General features: G+C 56.2%; 1 protein-coding gene and 1 long non-coding RNA gene across 5 annotated transcripts; both read right to left on the bottom strand.

Moving 5' to 3' along the window:
• Positions 1–1,204: 1,204 nt before the first annotated feature.
• On the bottom strand, positions 1,205–20,511 carry PTGES (prostaglandin E synthase). 4 transcript variants are annotated; one of them, XM_080562345.1, is made up of 4 exons: positions 20,196–20,511; positions 8,199–8,384; positions 6,277–6,359; positions 1,205–3,940 (listed from the first exon to the last, which is right to left on the bottom strand). In XM_080562345.1, exons 1-4 carry the CDS (start codon positions 20,391–20,393, stop codon positions 3,691–3,693), a joined length of 717 nt encoding a protein of 238 aa, XP_080418471.1. In that variant the 5' UTR covers positions 20,394–20,511; the 3' UTR covers positions 1,205–3,690. The 4 variants fall into 4 exon arrangements, with proteins under 4 accessions (XP_080418471.1, XP_080418473.1, XP_080418472.1 ...); XM_080562347.1 differs by lacking the exon at positions 20,196–20,511 and adding an exon at positions 18,047–18,197; XM_080562346.1 differs by lacking the exon at positions 20,196–20,511 and adding an exon at positions 9,024–9,162.
• On the bottom strand, positions 9,352–15,754 carry LOC308180509. Its single transcript, XR_013940980.1, has 3 exons — positions 13,223–15,754; positions 12,542–12,667; positions 9,352–11,958 (listed from the first exon to the last, which is right to left on the bottom strand). It is a non-coding gene; the product is annotated as an uncharacterized lncRNA (long non-coding RNA).
• Positions 20,512–21,616: the final 1,105 nt, after the last annotated feature.

Raw genomic sequence — 21,616 nt, 5'->3', positions numbered from 1 at the left:
CAAGCCTCCTGGATGCCTGTACCTGTAGAGCTGGCTCTTCCCTCTGCCCCTGAGTCACAGGAACCCCGAATCCTCATGGGGAATAATGGGATTTGCATGGCAAAACCCTACAGAGGGGACAAAAAAAAAAAAACAAAACATGCTTGCTAGAGGAAGTGGGATTTAGGGTGAGGACGGAGCAGGCTGTGCACACATGGAGATGCCCCAGGGGAGCCTTGGGCCAAGAGCCCAGGGGAAGGTGAGGATGGAGCAGGGTGGGAAGGGGCAAGCACAGAGCCCAGGGGAGCGAGGTGGCTGCAGGAGGGGAAGGGGCTCCTCGCCGGGTCCCCGCTTGCTTTTCCCCCACCTCCAGAGTCCCAGGGCTCAGCTGGGCGGAGGGGAGGACACGTGCTGGCGGAGTGACTCATATTCAAATCCTTCAGCACCGAACTCCGCAGATGTTTGGTCCCAGGTGGGTTGTGCAGGGTGAGCGTTTCGTGTCTGAGCCAGGTGTGAAAAACAAACCGCTGGCACACGCAGCGCGCACGCTAACCCGGGGACTGGTAGGTGCGGCCACAGCCCCTCCAGGAGCTGCAGGGGACACCGGGGATGCCTTCCCCCTGCACCGAGGCCAGAGCAGGAATTTGGAGCTTCAGGATAACATTTGAGCCAGATGCCCGAAGCCAGACAGAGGTGGAAGGGCTGAAGTCGCCCTGCACAGCACAGGGAGCACCGCTGGGTGAAGGCACTGCCTGCAGGAGGCTTGGGGTGCAAACAGGGAGCTGCTCGCTGCTCTGCATCCTCCTGCCCCAGGGGACAGCACCTTGGCACGCACTTGTGAACAGACCCGACCTCCTCAGGGCAAGAGGGAAGATATCGGGCTCCATCACCCGTCTCCCCCCCTCAAAACAGCCTGCAACACCCTGGCTCCCCACCAAGCCTGCTGGGTGCCCACCCAGGCTCCCTATTTCCCCACGCGCAGCCGGCGCCGGTGGCCGTGCTGGGGACAGCCAGCAGCTCCCAGTGACACGGTGCTGGTCCCAGTCCCGGCCGTGCAGGGACCAGCCGGGCTCTGTCCGGTCCCCCACCCACCTCCAGCGTTTCAAAACAAGCGTGATGGCTGGGCCTCTCTGAAGTTTGCCTTGTGGGCTTTTTCTGTTTGTTTTCTTGGAGCCAGGAGAGTTCACGTTCCCAAGCTTTTTTTCCCTACAGCCAGTACAGCAGGGTTTATTATTTTTTTAATAAAAAAAAGCAAGCAAGCAGAGCTCTGCACATAACCTCAGCTTCCCCGCGCAGGGCACCAGCCCCAGGCACCAGAACGGCAGCTCAGAGGAGGCCGGAAGAACTCGTAGCTCTGGGGGCTGGGGTTCCTGCAGCCCCGCTTCTTCCTTCCCATCCCGAGTCTCAATCCAGCTACATCCCAAAACACAGCAACGTGTACTGGATGGAGTCCACCTCACAAAGCCACCACTTTTCTCACTTGAAAACAAAAAGCAGAGGGAAAGAAGCGCCTGCCAAGGGGAACCATTTTGTCCATCCCAGCCACCTAGCGCAGACACAGGGCGGGCAGCGCCTCCCAAACACCGACAGCTTAAGAAAACAGGAGGGAGCCAGGGAGGTGAGGGTTTTGCTTCCTAGCAAGTTACAGCAAAAGGAGGGGGCTGCTGAGCTCAGAAAACACAGGTGGCTCCTTTATAAGGCACAAGGACAGAATGGAAAGCAACTACATCTTACCTGCACATCTCCAACCCTCCGGGATTTAAGCACCAGCTTGGCTCCATGGGGAAGAAATACAAGCAGGGTACAGAGAAAACTTGCTTGGAAAAAGCATCTCCCATTGGGAGCAGGGATGGAGAGGAGCTGGGAGGCACACCGAACCTTACAGCAGCCTGCTGCTCCAGGCAGGACAACCAAGCACAGCTGCTTCATAAGCCCCAGCTCTGCTAAATTTAAAGGATCAGCACAAACGATGCCCACCTGGAAAAAAAATTCCTCTGCAGGGCAGGTCGGCCTGGAAGAGGGGGTCCTCATCTCTCCAGGAGCCCGGGGGCACTGCTGGGGCTGGGCCCAGCTGCTGCCCAGCTGCACCGGCTGCTCCCGAAGGAAGGATGTATCAGAGCATAATGATTTGTTTTTATTGGGAATATTTGCTTCCTGCCACCAGGACGCATATGCGGCAGCAGAGGAACGTACAGGGGGCTTGAGACCTTGTGCACCGTGTGAGACAGCAAAGGCTTGTTAAAAGGGGAATTATCCAGCCATCTGCTGAGCCGGGGCTGTGTGAGCGAGATGTGGCCAAGAGCAACGTGCTGAGGCCTCCCCGAACTGCTCAGCTTAAAGCCACGTCTCTGCTGGGGCTGGGAGTGGCTGGCACGGGGGCTGCTCCCCAAATTGGGTCGGGGCTCAGAGCCTGAGCTGCCCTTGCCCCCTGTGCTCCATGAGCTCTCGCTAAGAGCACCCAAGTGGAGAGCGTAGCTAAGGGAAGAGCTTTTGTGCTCAGGACAGGTGGAAAGGGAGTTTATTTTCTGCTCATTCTGCCTTCTCCCTGTGATGTTAGCAAAGCCCTGCGTTGCCCTCAGACCAGGTCCTGAGCAGCAGGGGCTTCCTCCCTCCTGCTCTGTCCTCCAAAGGGGTGCCCCATCACCCGCTGCCCCTTGGTGCTCGGGGACAGCTGCGTGGCAGCAGAGGGCTTGTCCTGCAGGGCTTGTCCTCCTGCAGGGCTTGTCCTCCTGCAGGGCTCTGGTCCCAACCCCTCCGCTCCACCACCGCACCTTCGTGCAGCGCCGCGGAGCAGCAGCACCCTCCTCCCGCCGGGGGCACGGCTTTGGGCGCGTGTTCAAAGCCGCTCCGCTCGTTTCCAGAGCTTTCTGCCAACACCAGCTGATCTGTGCTGTGCACGGCAGCGGTGGACGGCAGGGGACAGCTGAAAGAAAACAACCCCAGAGCAGCCACGGCACGTTCCCCAAATAGCAACGGGCTGCCCTGCAGCCAGGGAAAGGCTGCAAGCGGAAGAGAACAAATTTACCCCGCAGCCCCAGGAGCCTTTCCAGACACCAGCGTGCGGATGCAGATGTGTGCGAGGGTGCAGCTCCTGCAGGGCAGGCAATTCCTGCCGGCTGTTTTGGGCACGTCCCCGGTGCATCCTGTGATGGGGCCGAGACCCAAAGCCCAGAGCAGCCGCCCCTGCTCACGAGAGGGGCTGCAGGGGGCTGCGCTCGCCCCCGCTGCGCTGGCTCTGCAGCGCTCCTGGCACCAGGACGGTGTTCGCTTTACTCCCTCCCTCTGCCAGCACCCACGTCTGCCAAACAAGAGTTTCTGTTGAGCCGTGGGACCGTTGTGGCTTTTCCCTCCTGATTCATGGGGTGTCAGTGACTGAGGAGAAAGGGCACATCTTCCCCACCCCAGGCTGGGTCAGTTAGCCAGAAAACCTGTTTTCCTTCGGTGAAACCCCTTCCTCGAGGACAGGACGTGCGCAGGAGTGAGGGAAGCCTGCTCAGCAGCCCCTCCCCTTCTCCCTGGGGACTCCCCTGCCCGTTTTCCACCGCAGACACGGGCACCTCGCTGTGGCCACATCGCACGTCCCCGCAGCGCCAGCAGCAACCCCGCACGCACCCCCGCACCCCAACCCGCTCCAGCCGGGGCCGTCTTTGTGCCGACGCAGCTGCAGAGAGCAGGACGAGGGGGGGTTTGGGTGGCCGGTCTTGTTGGGCGTTACCAATACGGGGCGGCGGCGAGGAGGATCTGCAGAGCCATGGAGAAGCAGGGCAGCTGCGCCACGCCGTAGGCCACGGAGCGCGTGGGCGCCTTGAGCCGCAGGAGGTAAGCCACGGTGTGCACCATGCGCCCCGCGCAGAAGACAAAGAAGTGGAGCCTGGCTACCGCGGGGCTGGGCTCCAGCAGGGAGTAGATGGCTCCGAGGAAGAGGAAGGGGAAGATGTTCTCCATGTCATTGCGGTGCGCCCTGGAAAGGGAGATAAGGTTGTTCCTTCCCACCGGGTTTCCCTGCTGTGTCCCAGCCCACCCAGCCCGCTGATGGGGTGGATGCAGCCCCCAAAAGGCTCAGACCCCCCCCTTACACACGCACACGGCAGGATTTTGCACCTGGCATCCCTCTGGAGGGGATGCCGCGCTCCCAAAACCATCGGCGAGCTGCCCTCTGTGCCTGGGACACCTTTGCCGCGGTGGATGACAGCTCGAGGGCTGGAGTTATAAACAAACAAAGCCAAAGACCCCACACACAGCTGCGAAACGCTGGGAGCTGGCGAGGGGCCAGCGCGGCACGGCCCCAAATGTGGCCGAGTTGCTCAACAAGCGGGTGGTTTGCAGGCGGCCATATGTCCCAGGACTGGAGGACTCGTGGCACGTTCGCCCCACGCCCCGTGCCCGTGGAACCGCGGCGTGTTGGGGCTGCAGAGAAAGCCATGGCCCAAGGGTGGTCCGTGGATGGCCATGGGGCCAAACCCCGTCCCCTTCCTGACTCCTGTGCCCCAGCACGTTCAAATGTCCGCAAAGCCCAGAGAAAGTCTTCAATAGTTTCTTCTCTGAAGCAAAAGCCAAGACACATTTGCTACTCTGCGCAAGCTGAGAAGTGGCCGTGAGGTTTTAGGCTGCTCAGTCCCGGCTCATTGGCGCGGACGCGGCTGCGATGAGCCTGGCTGGAGGCTGACTGCAAACAGAAGAGGGGCTGTGTTATGAAGCCCCTCTCCTGCCCCTGGAGGCAGCTCATAGCAGGGGAGGTGTCCTGGTGTCCGCCCTGGTCTCTGCGCCTAGAACATACCAAGCCCCTCAGGACAAGGTCTGCCAAAACCTGAGCTGTTTCCGGCCCCAGCTTTGCTACAGCACGAGGGCAATGCCCAGGCTGCTGTGCCCAGGAGAGCTTTATCCAGGGCTTCCAGCACCCCGTGAGCCCCGCAGGTGGCAGCAGCACAAGGGCTCTGCCCGCTCTGTCCCCCGGCAAGGAGGGATGGACGTAGCAAGGAGCCCGCTGGACAGCCCATTCCAGCAGCTCTCCGCGTGGTTTGGGGACAGCAGGGAGGAACTGGCCTGGAGGAGGCACTGAAATGAGTCCCTCGGCCCCACTGTGGTTCTGTGGGTGCTGTGCACGGGTTTCTCCTTGTGGCTGCTCGTCCCTGCCACATCCAAACCAGTCCCAAGCAACCCAGCCCGGCAGAGCTGTGGCGGGGCTGGAAGGACCGGCGAAAAACAGGGAGGAGAAAGTTAAAAAAAAAAAAAAAAAAGCAAATTGTCCTTCCAGGGCTGAGGCACAGCCAGGGGCCTCCAGGCGAGGCAAGGGGGAAACCTCACTTGCTCCGCGCAACCCCCGCAGCCCCCAGCACAGCACCAGGGCCGAGCGCCCTGCTGCACCCTAATGGGGACAGAGGCCTCGGGTTTAATTTGGCTCCCCCGGGGCTGCAAAAGGATTTGTAAGGTCAGACCTGGCTTGTGCTCACTGCACAGTTCAAGCCCCAGACTTCCCCAGGCTGCTCCTCCAGCTCCGGTTATTAATTTTTTATGGAAGCCTGTTTTTTTTTCTGACTAACCAAAAAAAGGGTTATGATTAACATCGCTACTATTATTTTCTTTTCCCTAGCAAGCGAACAGCTCACTGTCTCCTCCTCCTAACCCTTGGCAGCCCGGGGACTGGGTGGTACGGGATGTTTTGCAAAGCCAACCCAGCAGGCGGGGGCGATGGGGGCAGCAGAGCCCCCCCAGTGCCATGCTGGCAGCTGGGGCTCAGCGGGGCCGGGCACAGCTCCAGCCCTCCTGTGCATAACCAGCCTGCGTGGCATCAGGTCCAGCACCCAGGCACCTTCCCCTGGGGAGCCAAGGCAAGCCCGGGGCTGCATCACCTGGGGTTTTCCTCTGGGTGAGCCCCACAGGGCAGGGGGAAGGTGTGGGGCTGCCTAACTGGGGAGGGAGAAGTTATTGCCACTGTGCCCGGCCCCGTGCCAGGTCTCCAAGCAGGGCAGCACCCGGCGCTGGGAGCAGCCACGCTTATATCGGGGTCGTGTCGGAGCAGGGCACGAGGACCCCCTGGCTGTGGGCACGGGACAAGCCCCCAGGGGCCAGCAGGGCTCTGAGCACTGGGGTTTTGTGGTGTCTGCTGGCCCCAAATGCACACCCTTCCACTTCTCCTCGCTGTAGCACACACCAGGCTCCCATTAAAGATTAAGCTGCCCTGGTGTACAGGGCCTGCCTTGGACCTGCAGGCATTCCACCCATCTGGGTAATTACTTAATTAATGACCCTTTTAGCTTTCCAGCCCCACCAGGGAGCGATGCCGGCCCCGGTACTTGCCTGCGGCAGCGCTCCACGTCGGGGTCCTGGCGGTAGTACTGCAGCCCCCCGTTGCGCAGCGCGTCCTCGGGGTTGGCGAAGGCCTGCAAGAGAAAGTCCCCCGGGGGGGCTGTCAGGGGACACGTCTCCAATGCGGGGGCTTCATTTAGGTGTTTTGTTTGGATTTCCGTGCAAATTTTAAATGGCGAGGTTAAAAAATCATTAAATCAGCCAAGCCAGACGGGAGGAGCACAGTCAGTGCTCACTCGGGGCCTCCTGTGCTGCACCTCGGGGCACGCTGGAGATCATTTGGGTGCCCTCGGCTGTGCAGATCCCTGCCAGGCCCCCATCCTCAGCTCACCATGGGTCCCCCAGCCCACCCTGGGCAGCAGCCAGGGCTGAGGAGGGGTCAGCACCTTGCCTGGACGCCAAGGAGGTGCGGCCGATCCATCCCGTTTATCGCAGGAGGCCCCAAATGGAGCTGGGAGTTTCCACCCCAATCTGTCCCAGTCCCTTTTCGGAGAGCGTACAACGCTTCCTGGAACCCTACAGGTGGGCTTTTTACCCCCAGCCCTCAAGACCAAGGAGATCTCCAAGCTCCAGTTTCTCACCACCCTTCACAAACACAAGGGCAGACGCCTCCACGTGCACGACCCTGGGGGTTAAGCCCCACTCGTCCCAATGGGTTTCCCCTGAAAAACCCCACTGCCCGCCGGGCAGATCCCAAGTCGGGGCTCCAAGCTCCTGGGGGTCCCGTGCTGGCCTGGCCCCAGCCCACTTCTCTCCGTGAAATCCATTTGGAAGAGCCTTTGCCAACCAGTGAATGAGATCACTCCTGGCACAGCGCTTGCAGACAGCAAAAGCAGCGTCCAAAAGATAACCGGGAATGACAGATCGGTTTGCCCTACCGAGACAGAAAATTCCCTGGCTGGCTTTTGGGCACTGATGCTCTGTGACTGAAACAAGCCCTGGGGGAATTGGATCCGTCATCGATAGGCTCACAAATAGAAATGATTAATGCAAGCTCCCCACCTATGCTCAGAAGCTGCTCGGCAGGGACCTGTTTACACGCGACAGCTTCGCTTTGCAGCCCGAAAGGGACCCTGGCGTTTCTTTCAGTCGTGTTACAAGCCCAGGCTGTCCCGGGGCTGCAGCATCGCTCACAAACTCGGGGGAAAGCCAAATCATTAGCTACGATGATGCCGCAGCACAGGAGTGTCCATCTTTGCGTTTTGCCTGAGAGCAGAAATATCTCCCTCGCACTCCTCTGATGCTGTCGGAAACTTCTCAAATATTTTTAAAGTTATTTTTACAGACAGCGGAGTTTTGCCACAAGTTCCCACCAGGCTGCAGGCAGTCAAGCTCCTGCTCCTTTTCTCCCCGTGTCCAAGAATCATTTCCTCTCACTATTGTTTTTTTTTTGCCACGACTTTTCACTCTCCTGGAGCGCCCAAGAAGCGATTCAGCCTCCGAAAGCACAAAAGCTTTCTGCTCGATTCAGCCTCTGAAAGCACGAAAGGTTTCTGCTCCATCGCAATCGTTTCTTCTGGCATTTCAACGATTTGTGCTCAAACCATTTTTTTCTCCTGTTCTTCCAGACAGAGCAAATTAACTGTAAACAGAGCCTCCTTCCAGAAGCAGTTCACCTGCATGGCATTTTAAATCTGAAATTGCTATTTAGATTAGGATTCAGAAATGATAAACATCAAGCTACAGATGGTAGAAACAAACAAAAAGAGCCAAAGAGAAGCGAGATATTTATCTGCTGCAGCTATAAAACATGTTTTGCTTTCAACTCAAGTCAAAGGAAACCCAGCTTGCTTCTGCAAAACTTTGTGTCGGCCTTTCCAGGATTAAAAGAAGAAAGGGCTTGCAGAGAACCCAAACAGAAACCCGAGGGAAAAGCAGAACAGGGGAAGAAGGGAAAGGAAACTGGAACATACCTTCTTTCTGAGTCTCACTTGCCCCGTAATGATGGCAACGACGTACATTTTTACAATCAGGACCGTGCCGTAGAACGCAAATGACAGGAACACTTTGTTCTCCATCATCGTGGGAGAAGGATCAGAGCTGCCCGGCCGTCTGCAGCGCTTCCAGCCCGCCGAGCTCCTGCCTGGGCTGCGAGGGCTCTGCAGGGGCAGGGACAGCGGTGTGTCAGCACGGCCGCTCTCTCGGTGCAAGCCCACAGCCCCTTCGGGCTGGGCAGAAGCAAACAGCGAGCGAAAACCAGGGGTGGGCAGGAGAGCAAGCCGCTCGCCCTGCTCTGTGCTTCTCGTGCCCCCCCAGGGATGTCCCGAGCTGGGACACGGCTCCCTCGGCTTCTTGGGGTGCACAGCAAGCAGCAGCCAGCCCTAAAACACCCCGCCACGGCCCCCCAGACCCTGCTCGCCTCCCGTTTGTGTCTGGAGCTGCAAAGAGCATCCCTCGCCCATCAGCAGCCCTGGGAGGGAGGAGGAGGTGGGGAGAAGGAAGGCACCTACCTCGGCTGCACCCAGCCTGTGCTGCCGCGCTCCCTCCGTCCTGGATCCCGCAGCCACCCCTCCGATCCCGCAGCCACCCCTCCGTGGCAGCGCTCCCAGTGCTCCCAGTCCCGCCCAGCATGGGCTGAGCACTCCCCGGCAGAGGCAGCCAGCCCTCCCCTCCGCTGCCACCTGCCAAGGGACAGGGGACAGAGCCGTCCCTTGTCCCAAAAGGGCACTGGGATGCTCCCGAAGCCACCAAGCACGAACAAAACCCCAAAGCCCCAAAGAGCAGAAGGAAACACAGACCAAGTCTCCCGGCCCCGGGGACAGCAAGGCTTGGGATTTCTCCAGCAAGGTGAAGCAGGGGAGCCAGCTACGACGTTATCCCCGGTCTAGAAAGCGGCACCTGAATTCGGAGCTGCCTTTGCCCGGCCGGCTAAAGAAAGAGCAGGATCTATAAGCCTGCACGGAGGGGTCGCAGCTCGGCTGCTGCTCCGCTGCGAGCCTTTAACTCCTCCTTCCCCAGCCCGCAGCGTGGGGCACAGAGGGGCTCCCCCAGCCTGGGGGGGGGTGGGAGGGCTGCATCCGGGGCTCGGTTCCTTTAAACACGCGAAAAGACGCGTGTCAGGCACATGGAAACTTCCAGAGGTTGAGCGGAAAATGAGTGCTTTGAGGATGTCAGTGGGTTTTTTCATTAACTGATGTTTTAGAACAGAAAAGTTGTTTCCAGCCACATTAAAAAAAAAAAAAAAAAAAGCCCAGAAAACCAACAAGCAGAGTAGGATGGCTGGTATCTATCAAAAGAATCTACCAAAGCACTGCTGCTTCTAGGTCCGCTCTTGTTCTTTTGTGCTTTTTAACCTTTTAACTACCCATTGAGCAAGCTTTGGTCCAAGAGGAATCAGGACCAAGCTCAGGTGCTGCTCCCCCCCTGCCCTCCCTGCTGCATGAGGACAGGTTTGTCCCCAGCGGTGGGATGCTGGTGGCAGCCCCCTCTCTGCTCTCTGGGGGGGCTCAGGGCAGGACGGACAGCAGGAGCCCCCTCTCTTGGTGCAGAGATCTGCCACCTCTTTGCATCCACCTCTGGATGCCCCTCGCCGTGGCTGCTCTGCGGAGCGGGTGTGGGGTGATGCCACGGACCCAAAGGTGCCGTGCCACCCGTTGCCACGCACCGGCTCAGCCCCACGACGTTGTGAGCATGCAGAGAGCCCCTGAACACCCCAAACGCCCAGCTTTGACGGGAGGCACTCACAGCCTGTCACCAGAACCCCAGAGATGAGGAGGCAATGGAACAAAGTCCCGGCACGGCGCGGTGCTCGGTGGCCAGGCAGGGAATGGCTCTGGCTGGCTGCTTCCCAGGGCTGTGAGGGACCCCAAAACAGACAGGGGGATCCAAACCCTGCAGTCAGAGCCGGGTGCTCACCCTGAGCCCAGGCCCTGTGTCACCGCAGGGCCGCATCCAAGCCCACGCACGTCTCCCTCTAAGCTGAGCATTAGGAATGTTTCCTCTGCCTTTGCCAAGCGCGAGCAGCCGATGGCAATGCCGGGTGCAAACCGCTCGCCTCCACTTCCCCTCGGTGCAGCCCCACAGCGGGGGGGACCTCGGTGCCCAAGGGCTGGGCGATGCGAGGCACAGACCAGCCCTGCCACAGGGGTGAGCCTTCTTCCGGGAGCCTGGAGCTGGGGCAGGCAGCTGGGCCCCTCGCCGACCCCTCACACCCTGCAGGGACCCGCTCTGGGTTTGCCAGCTGAGCCCACGGGCATCCCACAGAACCCCTTCTTGTGCCTTCCCCTCCCGAGGCAGCAGCACGCCCTGCTGAACAGCAGGAACACACGAGCTCGGTACCACCTGCGGACAAGCCAGGACTTCTCCTGGCAGCTGGAGACAGACAGACGGACGGACTTTCTCTGCGGTGTTATTCAAGCACTGGCAGGAAGTCCTGGCCAATTTACACCAGCAACTCGCATCAATATAAATTACATGAAGTGATCAAGAAACGCGGTTTGTTTAGGTGTAAGCCCCTGGAGCAGACCCAGACACACGTGCTGGATGTGCGGGGTGGGATCCATGGTGTACAAACCTTCAGCAGGCAAAGAAAGTTCTTTCTTCCATGGGTTTTTGCATTTCAGCCTCCTTCCCACAGAGCTGAAGCCCGGTGCGGAGGGCACAGCACCCCTGTAGATAGGGACGAGGGGCAGAAGCCACCTTTGAAGGCAGACGGGGTGCTCCTGGGATCCCAGCCTCACGTTTTGGGGTCCTGCACTGCAGGACACAGCCTCTGCAGGGCGGTACCTTCCTGGCATGGGGCAACACTGGCTGCCAGGAACAAGTTCAGCCACCCCACGGATTCAGGAGGAAGCAGGCTGTTACTGTCAGCGTGCTGATCCTCCTACACGGATCGCATCCTGCTAGGACAGAGCCATCGTCTGAACATAAACCATGTCCTAAGGGCAGCACGGCTTCACAACATGAGCCGTGCCCTAAAGCCTTTAGGGCACAAGGTCTCAGCTCAGGAAAACACCCACCCCAAACCACCCCTGCTAGCAAAAACACAGTGTTCTTTGGAGAAATTATTAATAAGAATCAGGGCCAGGCTTTGAAAGGGTTGAAGATTTAGTGGCCGGGTTAGAGCGACCCCAGGAGCTGTGGGGAAAGGAGGAGGCTTTTGCTGCAGCGCAGAGACAGGCAGGGAGCAGCACGGCCCCAGGGTGCTCCTACCTGCTGCTGGACATGGTGCAGAGCCCTTCCCTGAGCACAGCTGGGATTTTGCCACTGCCCAGGGCTGCAGGTGGTGCTCAGCCACATTCCCAGCTTGACTGGAGGCTGCTGCCAGCGCAGGTGCCTCCTTTCCCACTTCTCCCAGCACAAAGCCCAGGAGCAGGCAGGCAGGCGCCAGCCCCGGGGAACCCAGTGACCCACGGCAGGCAGCGCTGCTCCGGCTCAAACACAGCCACGTTTTCAAGTAAAGGCATGAGTTGTTTCGGCTATTTATCAACCAGAAAGGCGCTCCACCTGCGCTCCCTGCTCAGCCTGCATGAAGCCAGGGTGACGCGGTTGGGCCCTGCCCATGCCGCACCTTCTGCCCTGGCTGGCAGTGAAATGCCCTTGCCCCACGTGCAGCTCCCTGTCCCCTGGGGTCTGCGCTGCTCTTTGGGGTGTGTGGGACAGGAGAAGACACCGCAAAGTAACTCAGGAGCAAAACCAGCAGCATGAGCATCTCCCGAAACTGCTTCAGCCTTCCTGCAAAGGAAGAGATTTTGTCTGTTGCTTTTTAAAGCATTTTCCCCACAGCTGTACTGGCAGGAGTTGCCTGGGAGGCCTCAGGCACAAGAATGTGTGATGGGACTCTCCCAAATTGTGCATCGTGCTTGAGAAGACCAGATGCCGGCAGCAGCAGAGGGGCCTGGGGAAGGGGTGCAGTGGCTCAGGGTCCCTGGCACGGCAGAGGCAGCTGCTGTTCCTCCTTGCCAAGGCCAAGTGCACGAGGCAGTGGCATGTCCTCCCCGCTTCTCTCTCAGGCTCCATCCGCTCCCAAACGCCACGGGTCTGCTGCCCTGCTCCCAGCCCCGCTCCTGCCCCAGGGAGGTGCCTGCTGGAAAAGAGGCTGTCAGGCTGCGAGCATGTGGGAGGCAGACTACTTTTTCTTGGTCTGAGCTTCACATGGATTCACGCCTGAGCTTTCTCTTAGAGGAAAGAATTCCTTGGCTGGGCTGCAGGGCGCACAGGGATGCAGCCCAGCTGGGAGGGAAGCTCCTCTCCTTTCCCTGCTTTTTTCTCCCTTTTACCCAGCTGGCCCAAAGGCTGGCTTCTTGCAGAGCTGCACCTGCCACTGCTGCCATGGGGAGACGGTGGGCGACAGGGGACAGGGCACGGAAAGCCAGCTTCTCTCTTGCTTCACACTGCAGCAACTCACGACGCGTTTCTTTTCCCCAGAACCGGATCCTACCAGCTGTAAACAGCATGCAAAAAAAACACTTAAGTTATTGGCCAAAAAGAGGGGGTTTCCCAGCCAGGCTGGGGAGAGAAGAGAAATAAATCCTGTTGCCAAAAATTCCAAAATCAGGAAGCGTTCCCGAAACTTGAAGCAAGCATTTGCAAACATACAAAACAATTACAGATGCCCTGCTGGGATGCTCTTGAGCAAGAGCGAAGGTAGGGATGCTGCACGGTCCTGCCTCCACATGCCGTGTTTCGGGGCACGTTTTACAGCTGTGAGAGCTCTGGCTGCCTAACACGGCCAGGACAGAGCGCAGATGTGGGCCCACGTTTCAGCCTTGCAGAGGCCTGACATTGAAGAGGAGCTTGAAGGAGAAAACAACCTGAGGTGGCCTTTCTCCGGGGCCTGAGCACACTGTGACCTGCTGGGCTGCCCCGCGGGGCTCTGCTCGCTCTCAGGAGTCCAGCCTGTGCCCACCTCAATGTCGGGGACCTATCTGAGGTAAGTGGGAACCTCTCATTTCCAGACTAACCCTCTCTGAAACCCAGGAAGAACAGCAGAACTCACCCATTTTGAAGCCTTCTGTTGAAAACAGGTCTTAAAAAGGCATTTTCAGGCTGCTGCAGTGACACAAAGGTAGCACAAGGGGAAGGGAAGGGTCAGTGTGTCCTCAACTCTCCCGAAACCAGCGGAGCAGTGACACCGTCCTGGTGAGAGCAGCTCCACGGAGAGCCTCCCTTCACGGCCTGCCACCGAGCTTCACCGACTGCAAACCTTTCCAAAACACAGCGCTTATTTTCAAAACCCCAAGTCCTCTCTGTCCCCTCCATCGCCCCTAGACTAAACAGGGCTAATTCTTCCCACCCCTCCTCATAGGTCATGTTTTCTAAACCCCTTTATCACACACGCTGATCTCCTGGAGGCTCGCACTTCTTGGAGCGAGGCGCTTGTCCTCCTTCCTCAGCAGGCCCGCACGAACCGCCCCGAGCACATCCCCGCCGCCGCCAGCTCCTCAGCTCACCTCAGCCATGCTTTCCGAGCTTAGTCACCGAGAATTATGTGGCAGACACCGTGAAGAGCTTAAATCAACCAAAAAATTGCACTTCCCCTTCCTGCCCTCGTCTCATCCCCCCACCCAGGAGCTCGGTTACCTTGCCTGAGGTGAAATCAGGCTGCTCTGGTGCCTTGTTAGCAGGATGGGTTGTTCCCCCCGTAAACAGCCCCAAACTGGGGCCCTGTGCCTGGCTCGGCCTCCAGGGAACACTTCTTGGAGGTTTGAGGTTTTTCACAGTTCGGATGAAGTCACTTGTCAGCCCATAAGCAATGCTCCAAGTGCATTTTACAACTTTCCCTTTCCTTTACCAATGCACAACGTGTCATTTGGGCCTACGTGGGCAGCGGCGACTGCAGCAACTGCACCTCAGCAGCCAGGAGAAAGGTGGCCCAGGCCCTGGTGCTGACATTATTAATAAGTAAACCCCCCCCAATGCTAAGAACACCCTCCCCGCGATCAGCCTGGAAAGCAGGGAGCAATTTAGCTGTGTTGTTCCCAGCCCCCACTGCCTGGAAGCTCTCATCCCAGCTGCCCTCCTGCTCACAGCACCAGGATCGCTCGCAGAGTCACGTCCCAAGGTGGCAGAGCAGCAGATAAGGAGAAGGGAAGGAAGCTCACAGGCCCCTTCCTGGACGTCAGAGCAGGGACTACATGCCCTGTGCAGCGCGGCATCCACTGAGCTGGAATTTAGAAGCAGTCAGGGCATGTTTTCTAAACCCACAGCAAGGAAAGAGAAGGGGATGTAGGACCAGATAACCTCCCACAGGCAACATCCAGGTAACATCATGGGCAACAACACTTAGATAAACCATCCTACGACTTCTTCCCCATTGAACGATCCATCAGCAGGCCTCCAGCAACCTGACAGGTCCGGTGCCTTGATGGCTCTCCTGACTCGCAGGCCATATTCCCGTGTCCATGACGTGCGCTCCAGAAATCTGCTTCACGCTGTGTTTATGCAACCATGACTACTTTACGCAGCCCTCCATGAGGAGAGAGAGGTTCTCATTACAAATATTTACAGCGCAGCAGAAGGCATCTGCCTAGCACGGCACATTTCTGTTGACAGTGCCACCGGCTTGGCCAAAACCGAACAAGCTCACCCATTAACAAGGGAGAAGCTGGACCAGGTGGGAAGAGATGGGGGCTGCAGGATGCTGAGGCCACGTTTTCAGGGCTAGAGCTGCCCCAAAAAGGGACTCGGGTGATTAAAAGGGTTTTGTAGGATGCTTGCTGGTAGAAGGGGGCTGCTTCTCCTCAACAGGAGCAGGGAACTGCCCAGCCGCACCAGCCTCAGGTCCACCACCATTTCCACGACCTACCAGGGGTAAAGAGCAATGGACTGGGGCTCGCTGGCCCCATACACACCCTGGTGCCCTTCAAAGGTTGGGGATTAATTTAAGCTCTGAATCACGAGGTTTAATTCCCCTTCCCAAGTTGTTGTTGTCATAGCTGACGGTAATGCTTGATAATTATATGTGTCGAGTCGTTTTCCCAAACTGCTAAAATTAAATTACCTGGCTGACAATGGACAGTGAATTCATTACGGACAACGAGTTCTGTAATAAAACGCAGTTTAAGTTAAGATGATGATAATAATCTTTTTATAGGATCTGCCTTCCCTCTTGTTCATGTCACAGAGGCACGCTGGGGGTTAGGAAGAATGGCAGTTCTTGCTCAGCTTTGTCTAGCGTACTCCTCCTTTGATACATATCTGTGAAATTACCTCTTACTCAGCTTTATCACAGTTCCATTCACTTTCATCTCTCTTCAAAGGAGATTCCTCCGTGCTTTTGATTATCCCAGTCATACTTTCTTATTTCCCTCCAACGCTGAAGCAAGCAGATGACCAGCACATGACTCCCAACTCACTACACTCCGACCGTCCTTCAGCCTCCTAAGAGCTCGTTTTTCTTTTAAATGCCACAAGTCCTCACTGAGGAGGGGCTAGGATGACTCCGCACCAAGTTATTTAGTACTCTGGAGGGGCTACTTCCAAACTGAAGGAATTCCAGCTATGTTCTGGCAGAAGACAAGCCTGGGACACTCACCCCGCAGCCATCCGGCAGCAGATCTGCCTTGCTCATCTCTGTTCCTCCACGGCCTTTCTGTATCCCCCAGCAGTCTCCTCTGCTGCTAGCATAGCCCAAACACTGTTCTTTGTCAAGCGTGTCCGTGCTGTTTTCATCTCGCTCCAGCTCACTGCCAGCCGCAAGGCTCCCAGCTCTCACACGCATTTTAACAATAGCTGGAAACTGAGGCCCTGCCTGCAATCATCTATTCATAGCAGAGTCCGTTCTCCTCCCTGTTAGACCACGTTTCTCCCGGAAAAAGAACCGAACCTTTTCAGATCCCTCCCTGACATTGGCAAACAGCCTCCTCATGCCCCGTGAGCAGCCAGTAAGCACCAGCCCAGCTCGGAAACCTCCAAGGGCAGCCAGGCTCTGCCTGTCAGAACAAATTGGGGTACAGTTACAGCAGCACATGGCTACCTCCTGGTGGATCTACATGTCCTTCAAAGCCAGGTTAAAACGAGACAGAGGTCTTTACCCAAGCATGAACCAAAGGAGCAGGAAAAACAGAGGCGCCAGTTGGAATAGCTGCTTTGCAGGACTAATTTTAGTGGCCTGTATTTACTGCTCTTCCACAGGAGATGGGCGAAGGAGGAGAGTGTTTAGTTTTGCAAACCCCAAGCCAAACACAGCCTCTGATTTGAGTCCAGCCCAAAGCCTCCTGAACGCTTTCAGACCCTCTTTCACCTAAGGGTCTGAAAGCTTTGGACAGGGATGCCTGGTTAATAGCTCCACCACCTTATGTACGTTGGATGAGATACAAGCCACTCGCCACATCAGAGAGCTTGTGACCAGAGGGCGCCGCATTACTTACGCCCTATAATCCTCTTCCCGTAGCGATCCTCCCCCGCCACGTTGAGTGCAGTGTTTTCTTACTTAGTCAAGTTTAGACTTCATCCCTTTCACACAGTTTTCATCCCTACGTTATTATTCGCAATAGAAATCAAGTTTTAAGAGAGGGGGTAGAGTTTCCCTATTATTTCTTGCTCTCTTAGTGCGAACTATTGCTGCACAGACGGGCTCAGACGAGAACCACTCCGCTCCAGCTGCTTCCAAGCCAGCCTGGAGAACAAAACCAGAAAGCAGATCCTAGTCCCAGACTGGAACCCACTGCAAGCCAAGCAGGAACAGTCTCCAGTTTCAGATTCTGATCTCAATTAAAAATAACTAAATATGGGACTGAGATGGGCAAACCCAGCCTCACAGCATCCCCACCCCACCGATGAGGAACTCACAGCACAGCTAAGGTGACTTCTGTGCTGCTCGGAGCTGGGTGACACCTCCGTGGCCAGACCCTCGGGGTCACAGCACAGTTCCCAGACCTGGTCACTGAACCACAGGTGACGTGATGTCTGCACCAGGAGCTTACAAGTCAAAACAGAGACTAACCAGCAGCACGCAGTGCAACCTGATAGCCCGTCCACTGGCTCTGTCATTTCAAATTCACCCATTATTCAGTCTCGATCTTGCACAACACAGCCCCTGAAATCAAAGCCCAGATGCAACCAGGGAGGAGCTGGGCCAGCTCTGGGCAGCAATGGGTGACGAGGTGAGGCTGGTGGCACACCGGCCCCCTCCTCCTGCTTTGCTTCCCTCAGCCCAGGAGGATTTGCATGGTCCTTCTGTGGCTGCGGTGTTGTGCGCCTGGCTTTGGGTGACACCGTCAGCCCTGGAGCTACTGTATCCTCCTGCCCTGCAACCAGAGACACTCAAACCAGCTCACAAAACACCCTGAGCCCCATTGTCCTTGCAGCTCAGGTACTTATACTCTTTACAAAGGTTTTCTCCAAACTGTGTCTTAACCTCTTCACTCCTGCCACCAAAACAGAAGAGCCTGGAGCGTGTCGATGCCACAAAAATCCATTTTAGGAACAAACGCCTCTTAAGATTGCCCAGCTACAGATTTAAAAACCCCGTTCTCATACCCTGTCACTACAGCAGTCCTGGCATCTCCTGCTCAGGTGAGCAGAAATTTCTGTCCTCCCAAAACCACAGTGCTGCCCCACCATCCCTTCTCCCTCACGGGCACCTGTGGGGTGAGGAGGAGCAGAGCCAGGCTGGGTGCTGGGCACTCAGACACCTCCCTGTGCTTGTCCCGAGAGCCCTTCTCCATCCCTCTCCTTCCTCGTTGCTGGAGGGGGTGAATACAACTGGAAGTCAGACAGGCACCTCAGCAACAGCTGCCAGCCTTTAAGGAGCAGAGCTTTAAGGAGCAGAGGGGCGCTCTGCCAGCTTGCCACCCTGCACCTACCCATAAAACATTACCTTTCAGGGGAGTTCCCACAGGAGGCAAGGCAGCAGCTTCGCTCACCCACACCAGTGCTGTAGATCAAGCCTGGCTTTGAAGACCTTTCCTCCTCCTTTTGCTCCTGTCCCACCTTTCCTCTTCCCTTCACTCCTGTCCCCACCAGATCACACCACCTGGCTAGCTCCACCTGCTGAAAACCACCTGGTATCAGATTAAAAAATCCCCCTTTTTTTTTTTCTCCCCTCTGCAGACTGTCAGCATTCACCGTGGCCTAGCAGCATCAGGAGCATTGATAAACCTCGCTGCCCCCTCAGCTGCTGCACCTTGCTCGGGGTTGGTGCTGCTGCAATGCCCCCAGGGCTAGTTTTTTGTTCTGCTTGTACAACGCGCTGAGGCTGCTCTCCGACCGCAACATAGGCTCAGGCAAAAGGACTTTCAGGTTGGGCATCCAGATGGGAAATCCTTTCCTTTTGTAGGGAAGAACCTCCCAGCTATGCTCTCTAGAGACTGCATCCAGAAGAAAAAAACAAACCCTACAAGTACATCAGAACTTCACAGGGGTTCAGACAAAGGAATTATTTCACACGGGCAGAGGTTTTTGGACATGTGCATGAGGTTTCCCCTTCACCCACGTCCCAAACTCCTCCTTACCTTTCCTTGTCCGACCAACCACCCCCAGCAGTGCACACTGACATGAGGAACTCTGATTTTGTGTCCCAGACAGGGATTTTTAAACCTGCTCAAGGCAAATCACAGCTCAAGCTCTTGAGCAAAGATATCAAAGAGAGAGCAGAGCTGCTAATCCCTTCGCTATAAGCTTTCCAGCTATAAACGGTCCCATTAAGAAGAACTTCCATTGTCTGCAAACCTCAATTTCCCTACCTACGAGGGGAGGATGACAGTCTCTTGACTCCCGGGGTGTTGCCAGGATTAGACAGTGTTTGCTCATCGTTAATGTAGGTTTTGGTGCCTGGTGTTATTTCTATAACCATCACGTTATAGAAAGGCCAACGAACGCATTCCAGTGAGTCAGAGCCTTCCCGCAGCGTTAGTGCCGTCCTCAGAGCTTAGCCAGGCTCTGTATTTGGATAAAGCCCACCGCAATCCCCTCCTTCAGAGGTCCCAAAGTACGTCAGAGCGACAGCCTTTTCCTGTCGCTGCCTCGTCTCTGTGTTCAGGATGAGGAACACTTGGAAGATGATGCTGAAACTGAAGAAGGGAAAGAAAACAAACCCAAACCACACATACAGGAAAAAAAAAAAAAAAGTAAAAATAAATCAAAGTCTCCTCAGAAAAATTCTGAGCATTAGAGAGCGTCTAGCTAGGGTCAGACGGCAGGGAGAGGAGCATGTGGAAAGAGAGGTGCTTAGGTAGAGATTAAAATGAATGCTGGGAAAAGAGAATTTCCATTTCTTCTCTTCCAATGAGAACCTGTTGCCAGCCCAGCACCTTGTGTAAACCAGCGGTCACGTTACCAAACCTCTTTCATGGAGGAAAATATAGAGAACCTTGGAAATATAGAGAATATACACATCTTCCAACAAAAACACAGACTTTTTCTGGAAAAGCATTGCTTCCTCGACCCTACAACTCTTATCTGGAAACCTCTTGCACTCCAAGGACACCAGGCAGGGCTGCAACCCCGATCCCTATCACCCTGAACCATGGCTGAAGACGTTTTTTCCTGGCTCCCCAGGTACTGATACTGCTAACCAGCCGTATCCCAAACTCCCTCGGCTCTCCGCCACAGGGCTGCAAGCTCACAGTCAGCCCCGGGAGCGCTGCCTTTAAACCAACAACGCACAAATCAAACCGTGGGCGGGTGACAGAAAATTTCAACATACGGAAAGCAGAGAAAGGGCAGGCAAAGCTCTCTCCTGCGACTTTCTTCTCCTCATCCTTGGCCTTCAGCACTCCACCTCTGCATCCCTTGTCTCTCCCTTTACAACACACCCTGCCCACCACCTCCCCTATCCCACCCCTGCCTACCCGCTGCAAACACCCCACGTCCTCCAGCCCACCCCACTGCTCCCCAGATCCTCACTTTCCCCCATTTTGTAATTCCCCATGTCTTTACCTCTCCCACACCCTCGCCTCCCCCCCCTCCCACTCCCACCACCCACCATCACCACAGGTCACGGACACCCCAAACCGCCCATTACACACCAAAAGCGTTTGGAAAATTCTTCTCAGCCACAAATTTCCAGTTCCCTCAGCCTGGGGCGGCTGATTCACGATGACTGGCTGCTGGCTGACCGCCCCAGCCCCACGCCGATGGGGGCTGGTGGCAGCACAGGACAGGAGGGCAGTTTTGGTTTTGGGGGGCACAGGAGGGTGCTGAGCCGGCCAGAGCAAGGTGCTCATCAGCGCAGCACAACTGGCAACAAGACGGCACGCTGCGTGTGCGGGGTCTGTGCTCCACTTGGAGCTTCCAGACAGCTGTTCGAGGAAATTGCCATCAGTGTCAGCCTCAGCACCGCTATTAGACATCTCATCCATGTCCGGGCCCAGCTTGAACCCATTTAAGTTGTAAGGGATAATGAGATAACAGCATGACATGTTGCAGCTGAAGGTTATTTAAACACCCATCTGGTACCTGTTAGGCAGCATACATCCTATTGTTGTATAGGAAATATATGCCACCTCCCTCCCATATGGAAAGGAGAAGATCTATAGATGTGTCCCATGCTACCCCTTCTTTGTACATGAATGAGATAATTCTCCTTCTCTGTGATGTTTCTAGCGTGTCACTTTGCATTTTTTAACCGAGTTTGGGAGATGTGGTCCCCTGCAGGTTGGTGGAACCTCGCGGAAGGCCAGAAGACCAAAGTGAAGAATTTACTACGGACGTTGTCCCCCTCACACAGTCAGTCAGAAAAGCCTCAATTCCAGATATATTTGAGAAGAAAATATAGATTATCAACCGTGAAGCCTACACACAATTTCTAAGACACAACTTGCTGCTGTGCTTTATCCCAGAAAGGTTCAGGGCTGACCTCCCACCTCACCATTCTCAGGACCACACCATTCCTAGAGAGGAAGGGGAAAACATCTGCTGAGCTCTGCGAGGTGAGCAGTGCAACCTGCCTGCACCTTTAACTCGGATGTGCAGCCAAAAGAATCTGCAGATCGCAGCTCTGCCGCCCCGTTTCTTTATTCAAACTCTGTCCTCCTTTGGGAGATAACTTGGGCCATTCTCGGTCCCCTCTGAGATTGCCTGTGAGGCTCTTGTCCTCGGGGAGCCCGAGCAGCCGTGAGCACTGTCCTGTCTGATATCCCAAGAAATAACATTTCATAACACAACCTCTGTTTTTAAGGCGATGTTTTTAAAAACCTCCTTTCCTGTTTTTCTCAGGAATGACGTTCAGTTTCTGCAGTCGTCCTAGCCCCATAAATTCTGGCCCAAACCCTTTGTCTGACACCCCATCTAGCGTTCAGCCCAGCCAAATGCAGAGGACCGGTGCATCGAGGGACCAGCGCTGTCTGGAAAATTCCCAGTATTTTTTCAGCTGTGTCAAGCCACTTCTGTAAAAATATCCTTTGAACTGACCTCGGGAGAGTCCAGGCAAGAAGGAAACCTGCACGAC

This window comes from Anser brachyrhynchus, assembly GCF_964034855.1.
Source record: "Anser brachyrhynchus genome assembly, chromosome: 19".
Classification (NCBI taxonomy): Eukaryota; Metazoa; Chordata; class Aves; order Anseriformes; family Anatidae; genus Anser; species Anser brachyrhynchus.
This window is presented reverse-complemented; position numbering and strand designations above follow the sequence as displayed.